This window comes from Thunnus thynnus, chromosome 2 (genome assembly GCF_963924715.1).
Source record: "Thunnus thynnus chromosome 2, fThuThy2.1, whole genome shotgun sequence".
NCBI lineage: Eukaryota > Metazoa > Chordata > Actinopteri > Scombriformes > Scombridae > Thunnus > Thunnus thynnus.
Genome location: NC_089518.1, coordinates 21,297,180 through 21,305,481, shown reverse-complemented (window position 1 = coordinate 21,305,481; position 8,302 = coordinate 21,297,180). Strand labels below are relative to the sequence as shown.

The window sequence follows — 8,302 nt, the reverse complement described above, 5'->3', positions numbered from 1 at the left end:
GGGTAAACATCTATTTGAAAAGTGGCTTAGTGAACATTGACTGAATCACGCGTTGGCTGGCCTCTTTACCCATCAGCCAACAATGACACAGGGCCTCTCTGATTTGAGTGTACAGCTCCCTGCACAGAGGCAGATAGAGACAAACACTATTGGCAGCTGTTCTTTACCAGTCTCTGTAGAGTCCCGCGCTGTTAGTGACCAAGGCCAGAGGAAAAAAACAGGTCTCATGGGGTAGAGAGGAGCAGTGGAAGCCTGGGAAACAGGAAGATTGGGTTTGGACAGATGTACCAAGCACTTAGAGCCAGATAAGACTGTGCAGTTAGTTGGATGAGGATTATAAATGGAAACTAATGACTCAGTGTATTTTAAAATGAAAATGGAAAGCACATCAGCTATTTATAGACAACCACAGAGAATTTAATCTGCATGGAAATGATTCTTGGATAGGTAAAGGACAAGCAAAAAGGTTGGATAATAGAAGTCATTTTTTTTGCAGATTTTTTAAAACAAAAATGTGAATTAACTGCCTTTACTTTGCGTGCTGTCTTTTTAGACAATGTGTTTATTCTCACAAGGCTGCATGCTACGATAAATTGCCAAGCTATGTAGTCAGCAGGCTTTTTCCTGTGTGTGTGTGTGTGTGTGGGGGGACACAAAAAACTCTAATTTTTGTGTCAGTGGTTAAGGTTATGGTAAGGTTAGGGTTAAAGTTAGACAAGTAGTGGTTGTGGTTAGGGTTGGAGTAAGTCTCCAGGAAATGAATGTCGGTCTATGTAAATACCCTAAAAGTGATTTAAGCAACCTGTGTAGAGTGTGCGCGCGCGTGTGCGTGTGCGTATGCGTGTGTGTGTGTGTTCCATGTACATGCGCTTGTGTGTGAACCTGGTGAGGCTTTAGGACCTTGAGGTTTGCACTGCAAAGAGCAGCTCCTCCTCCCACTGAAGGCTGTTTACGAAGAAAGCTGAGCTCCTCTGACAAAAACAAGGGCTGGGACCCCAGCGAGAGGAGCAGTGTGTCTGATGCATTCAGCGCAGGCTCTTCCTCCATTTTAAACATTTTGCATATATACATATTTCTATTATTTTTTTTCTCTAGAGAGAAAGCACGGGAGTGAACCATGTTGTCGGTCAATTCAGCCCGTCAGCTCTGCAAAATGTTCCTCTCTTTGCACCTTGTTTTCCTGAGCGTGGCGTTTGTGCACAGCAGTGCATCAAATGGAAATCAGAAAGGTAATGTGATACTGTGTGCTCTATCTTTTTATATTTCACTCCTTATTTATAGGAAAACCTTCAAGTTTTGTTGCTTTGTCGGATTTTAAATCACTTCAAGTTACATGCATTGTACTAGTTTATCATTTTTACATCCTCCCATTGATTGCACAATCATTTGTTTATGTGCTATGCTCACATGTTATTATGCTGTTGTTTTTCCCAAGACTGCATGTCATCCAATGGTGTGGAGTACAGAGGGGAAGAACACAGCTCCTCTTCAGGTCTGACCTGTCTAAACTGGACCAACTGTACAAGAGACTATGATGTTAAAATCCATCCTGATTCACAGACAGGTAAACACACATACATGATTTATATGTCTGTTGTGTCTATCAGTGAAGAGATCAGTGAATGTCACATTACATGGATAAAATTGTGATTCTTCTCCTGTTTTCCGCTGTGTTAGAGTCACGCTTACAGAAGATTTAAAATGTCACTGATGTTGATAGGTGCAACACTGTGCTTCAGGAGAAACACACAACTGTGAAATACAGTATTATCACACAGATTGCAAAGTCTTCCCCGGGATTGCGAGTAATCTTTGCAACATTCAGAGAAATGTAGGCTAAATACTAAAAAGAATGATATTTCCTGTATTGCACACACTTCAGCTACTGTGCCACTGATTTGTCTTGTTTGTGGTGTTAAATGGCTTCTATTGTTCAGTAGCTGCCATTTCCTTTCTGGGTGCTCACAGCAGCCTGCTCAGTGTGGTGTGATGAAGTCGTGTTAATGATTAATGAATCCAGTGGTTTACCCACACAGCAGGACAGGCAGAGCCCATATTTCCACGGGACATCAGTAACAGACATGTGCTGTTTTTATCATTCCTCCTGTAGGTGTTGGAGATCACAATTACTGCCGAAACCCAGACTCCTCTGAGAGGCCTTGGTGCTACATTGCTGGCCCGGATGGGACGATCCAGAGACAATTCTGTTCCATCGACACATGCAAAGGTAGGTTTCTAAATGCAATGCAGACACTGTGCCCATGAATAATCATAAACAGTTGGGGATTTGCACAAAAAAAACTGTGGACAAGTTAGATATCTGTTAAAATGAACCCTAAAACCCTGGTTGCAGAAGGCTGACAAAGAAAAAAAATGCTGACTGTATTGCTGCATACATACAATTAATTGGCAGCTTTTCTCTGTGAAAGTTTTCAGAATACATTCTGTGGAAGTTGCCAGCAATTACTTTGTCTTCTTGTCCCTGTGAAACTCTCATTATTTTTAAAAAGTGGGCTATGGTAGGGAAAAATAATGAGGTGAATTTTTTGTAGCTGTGCAAATGTTCTAATTAGTCACCACATAAAAGATGCAGCCGAGTTTAAAGCTTTTATGGATCAGCCAAAAACTCAATGGTTAATGTCTTATTGGTGTTTTTTTACCACACATAAACTATGTGCAAGTCATCATATAGAGATTACCGCTGATTTACTTTTCCCAGTTAAGAATCTTATCCAGTAGTAGGTTACTTGGTCAGGGTTAAGCTACTACGAGGAGTCTTGCCTGCTTTGTCCTTTGTTTCCATCTTGTCTCTTAACCCAACCAGAGTCACACAATAACAAAAGCCCCTGCAGTCACGTGTCAGAAAGTTCAGCTTCAAGAAAAACATTGACCACGCCTCAAACCTGAGCTCATTGGTAGAGAGGAATAGTCTTTCCTCGGAGACGGCAGCTAATAGGCTGTTACAATTTATGACTTCATGCCCTTTAACTCCAGCAGAGTTCGTAAACAAGAACTTGTGTAGAGGAGATAGAAAAAGAGTTAAAGAGCAGACGCTGACATCCGCAGCGGAACCTTCCTGCCTCTTGTCACAGAGTTGAGTATGCAAAGACTGTTTATGTCTGGCACAAAAAAGCATGCGCTCGCCACTCCTCTAGCTGATTTATGTCCCTTAACTAAATGAGCAGTGTCAGGGTGTTCTTCCTGCTCTTGCGCCAGTGGTAATGTTATTGGACCAGCGGTAATTGGAAACCACACGATCCAAATGATGCATTCTAAGTTAAGTCAAATTAAGTCAAAAGTTTTTTAAAGTGAATTATTCAAATTTCAGTTGTCTCCACACATTGTACAATAAAAACAACATTAATAAAACAGTAAAAGACAGTGCACATGAGGATAAAACAGATAAGTACTCTGCATGTAAAAATTAAGAATGAATACTTCTGTATATGGTGTAATTATGTCCATGTTAATACTTCTATTTAGTCTGCTTGTATGGACATGGAAGAAAAAATAATTTGAATAGGAATAGAGAGGATGGAGTATTCTGCACTGGATGAGGGCATTAGTTGGCTAAATGAGGAGGATTAAAGAAACAAAAAAATATGGTTACTCTAGTCACTGTTCTCTCTCAAATAAGAAGTGTGTATGGCTACAAATGTTAAACACTGCCGTTGTTTGATTGTGTCTTCAGAGCAAACCTCTACTGTGGCGGCAAAGGCTGAATCCTTCATCCCAACAGAAACAACTCCCTCTACAGAGAGCTCTGCAAAGCCTGCAAAGTCCAGAGTTTCTCAGGGAGAAGTTGCTGCTGTGCAGCCAGTAATGGGAATCAGCCAGCGAGTACGCACAGGACCCAAAAAGAAGAAGGACCTCGGCACACTTGGTATGTTGAAGCTGTTATCATCTGAGCGTATAATTTCGCATCGCTACATGAATCAAATATCATTGTGATGTACTTTCAGCTTTTAAGCTTGAATGTTTTTTCTCTCTTTTTTTTTAGGCTATGTCCTCGGAATCCTCATGATGGCCATTATAATCGTTCTCGGAGTAGGCATCACATTGGGCTACTTCTATAAGAGGTCAGTATCTAAATCACAACACAAAGCAAAAATCTGACTAAAAGACAAAATATGAGCTCTAAAAACAACACAACTGAGGCAAAAATTGTATTTAATTAAAATATATAGCATGAACTAATGTCGCATACCACAGCGTTTGTAGCTTAAGTTAGTTTGCAATTCCTATCCTCAGATGGGCCCTAAAAATACATAAAAGTCAACCATAAAACACATACTGTACAAAACAGCACAAGACACAAACCATTTTTAAACTATCATGAAACGACAAGTATGCGATCGCTCATGACTGATGCCGATTTAAAAACTGTTTCAATTTGAGTTCAAAATCATCTCAGTCATGATTCATTTTGAGTTCTGTTGGTAAAGAGTTCCACATGTTGATCCCCCGCATAGAAAAAGATGTCTGGCCAAATGAGGATTTACGATAAGGCACCTCACATTTCCCAGTAGACGTACCTCGTGTTGCTGAGCCAGAAACCCTGAGAGGTACCACCAGGTCACTGAGCATCTATTTAGGCATTTATAGATGAGTTCAAGATTAGCAAATCTAATAAAAAGTTGATGATTCAGAGCCTTCCTGTGCCTTTCTGTTTCCACTGGCACATGTAGTATTGTTTAGAGCTATAAAATGTGCAGGAGAAATGCCAGAATGATTCGTTAAGGCGTGTGATAACATGCGTGTTAATGGTCTCTTGAGTTTAGGGCATCAGCTGTTGTGCACATTCCCCAACGATGCTCTCTGTTGTTCCACTTGGATTTAACGCAGCAATTTCAGATGCCTTTATCACAACACCCGCAACAGAACACGGGGAGGAAAAACGGCAGGAAATGAAAAGCCTGCAGTCTATTTTAAGCATTCTTATTTCATATTCTTGAAACAGAAGACAGCGTGGAGGAGGGGTTGGATTTGTCGGAGAAGACTGCGTATTCGCTACAGTTATGTAAAAGGCAAAATGATGGCCCCGGTGTTGTGAAACAGGAGACACCGATTCCCTTTGTCACAGCACAAAATGCCCTTACAGAGCTGTGTTTGGCTGTCAAATCTGATTAGCAGTGCCCCTGTTTTGTGTTCTATTTTTAGAAGGTGATTATTAATGAGGAGATGCAGCATATTATGTCAGAGGCTTTATACCTGCCCTCAGCGTACGGTGACATCACCTTCACTAATGTGGTAGACGTGTGGCATAAATACAAGTGTGCCAGTATTTCATTCAATTCTCAGTGTGTAACCCCTCTACTGGCCTGCAGTGTGCCCCCTCCAATACACATCTCGAAACAGTGTAAGGCACTCAGAGGTTTAAATTACACGCCCATGTTGGGAGTAGGCTCCCAACCAGGGTGTAGGGGAGTAGCTAGAGTACTGGCAAGGACATGATCCCTTGAAGGCTTCCCATCGCCCCCACAAATGTGGAAAAACAAAGCAGGTGAAAAACCCAGATATGCTTGAAACTATAGTGCAAAGAATGTGTGATGGTGTACTGAGTTTTGGAGCGGTGCAGAGTTTCACAATATGCTGTACTAAAAGCAGGCAGGTCGGAAGTGTATCGTCCCCTGTTTTGGCTCCAGATCAGTGGAAAGCAGGCCTCGTGCTGCTTCCCATCACTGTGTCGCCTTGAAATAGATAACTCCTCGCCAGCTCGTTGGTTCCCTGTTCTCTTTCACCATCTGTCCCTTCCCTTTGCTACCAGACCAGGCTCCACAACGGCCTCTGTTATCTACATACAGTATGTTATCTGAAACTACTTATCATGAGCTTGGTTGGCCCCCAAAAATGATGCTAAAGGCTGTTTTTATTATAACTGCTTGCTGATTTGCATACCAGCTTTGATCTAAAGCTCGGAGCATTAATTAAGCCTCAAATATATAACAGTATAATGAATGTCTTCTGTGTGTGTGTGTGTGTGTGTGTGTAGGGGCCAGGACCTAAAGAAACAGCATGAGCAACGAGTGTATGAGCGCGAAATGCAGAGGATCACCCTGCCCCTGTCGGCTTTCTCCAACCCCACCTGCGAGCTAGTAGACGAGAACACCATTGTGATCACGGCGGAGCACGAAACGACCCCCGTCCTGGAGGAAGTGGAGGGCGGGGACCCCCTCATGGGCCAGCAAGCGGGTACCCCCGGAGCTTGAGCGGTAGGCGTGTCATCCTCGAACAGAGGACTTGGATACGTTTTAGTGGACCAAAACACTCCCACATCCATTTCTCCTTTCCGCCTCCCGGAGTGACGTCTGTTTTTTAAAAGGAATAGGGAAGCAGTGTTCACTCCAAAGACTTCCAACTGAATGCTGCATCCTTTGTGTCCCATTCCCTTTTTGATTTTTACACATCTGAGTCAAAAACAACATAAGCTGACACACATTGGACACGGAGACAGAGGAGGACATATTTGACAACAACCAGAAACCTTGAAGGTGGATCGGTTGTTAAAAAAAACATCAAGGTCTTCAATATTCATATTTGATATATTTGATAGCCAAATAAATATGGTCGTGAGCTGCCCTGTTAAATAACAGTATGAAAATCTAGTCACATGGATGTTGACTAGTCGAGAGTGTGTGTGATGAAACCAGTGCTTTGTAAAGAGATGGTATTTGGGGGAATGTTCATAGCCTTTTGTTTTTGTATGTTTCTAAGTGGAGTAAATGCTCTTCACAGGAGGCGGGGTTACATGATGAAAATGTGCTTGATTTTGACTCCCACTGGCTGTGCCGAGGGAGTGTGTGTGTGTATAAAGGCCGCTTTGTCTCGGAGACACACTGGTGACACTTAAGTGAGTGTCCAAAAACAGCCATCCCTTCTTGAGACAGGATGAGGGATTATGAGGTGAAACAGCCCCGTTAAAAGACAAGGGAAGACCTCCGACTAAAAAATTTGCCTTAGCATGATACTTCTGAATGTATTTCTTTATCTTTTCCCGGATGATTTTTTTTGCTGTCTTTGTACTCAACTGGCGGTTGCCAATGCGGCTACACAGCATGACGGTCATTGGCAGACGTGAAATAGGACATGCCCTTTTCTTCCACAGGTTAAGGAGTGACAGGAAATATACAGAGTGCTCTCAGGAAACATGAGAGATAGTAGTTAGTCCTCAGGACAAAGCAGCACTGCCACAACACAGAGCAGATGGGATCAGAGAAAGAAGCCTGAAGTCTTCCTTTGCAGAGCAGGACAGCGTGTGTGTTGAAGTGCTGCAGGAGCCTGGTGCCTAGATTAGAGTCAGACATTTGAGTTATGCACTTGATGCTTCAGGGTAGAGACAGGAAGGTAGTAGACAAGAAACAGTCCAAAGTTTTTGGTGTTGTTCATTCAAAAAACATGAATGCATGTACATGGTTACCTACTGTATGTTTGCATCTTAAATAGAACTACTCATTGAAAAAGACATTTAGAGAAATATCTACGTCATCGTTCACAGAAGATTTTAGTTTGCGACACCTGTTACTTGTCAATGTGTTGCCAGTTTGTTCGTAATCACTGCATCACTCCAGATGATCTTGTTTTGTGATTATTGCTGGATCCACGTCACTGGTAATTTTTGGTTACTGCTGCTCTATTGTTTTAAGAGTCTGTGTGCTGGCTGTAATTATTATTTTCTTCATATAAGCAACATGTTCAAAACACTATTGTTTGAATTTAGTACTTGTATTTGTATGAATGGCAGATTTTCACTGCTGAGACTGAAATAAAACATCAAACACAATGATGTGATGTGTAATTATTGAGTTTATAGAGACAGAGGTGATTTTTTTTTTTCCTCACCAGAACAACTTAATACAGCAGGAATGTTGTTTTTTTTCCAAGTGTCTTGTTATTCGAGGTTTGTTCATATTGAGAACTTTTTGCACCAGCTCCCTCTGTTGGCAATTCTTAACTACATGTCTTTAGTCTTTTGAGTCACCTCCCAGAGAGGCCACGTTTATTCGCATTAACAGGAGAAAAGAAACTACAAGTGAGACGAAGAGATTTGAGGAGGCTTTTATAAACCTTTTAATGTTAACATAAAGAAAAAAAATCAAGCTTTTACGAGGGAGTTTGGATCTATGAATGTGACTCAATGTCCAACACTAACACTTTTTTGTGACTGTATAGATTTTTCTCTCATTATTTTGAATTCGATATGACAGTGACTTTGACACTAAAGACCCTGATTGATAATAATCAGAGTTATCTGATTATCCGCAATTCCAGGCTGCTAAAATTAATGAGTGTAAATTACAATCAG

General features: G+C 41.5%; 1 protein-coding gene across 1 annotated transcript; it reads left to right on the top strand.

The window, feature by feature from the left end:
* Positions 1-947: 947 nt before the first annotated feature.
* Positions 948-7,780, top strand: pik3ip1 (phosphoinositide-3-kinase interacting protein 1). Its single transcript, XM_067609994.1, has 6 exons — positions 948-1,229; positions 1,436-1,564; positions 2,111-2,227; positions 3,692-3,883; positions 4,001-4,079; positions 5,993-7,780. The coding sequence occupies exons 1-6, from the start codon at positions 1,118-1,120 to the stop codon at positions 6,207-6,209; spliced, it is 846 nt and encodes a 281-aa protein (XP_067466095.1). The 5' UTR covers positions 948-1,117; the 3' UTR covers positions 6,210-7,780.
* The last annotated feature ends 522 nt before the right edge of the window (positions 7,781-8,302 follow it).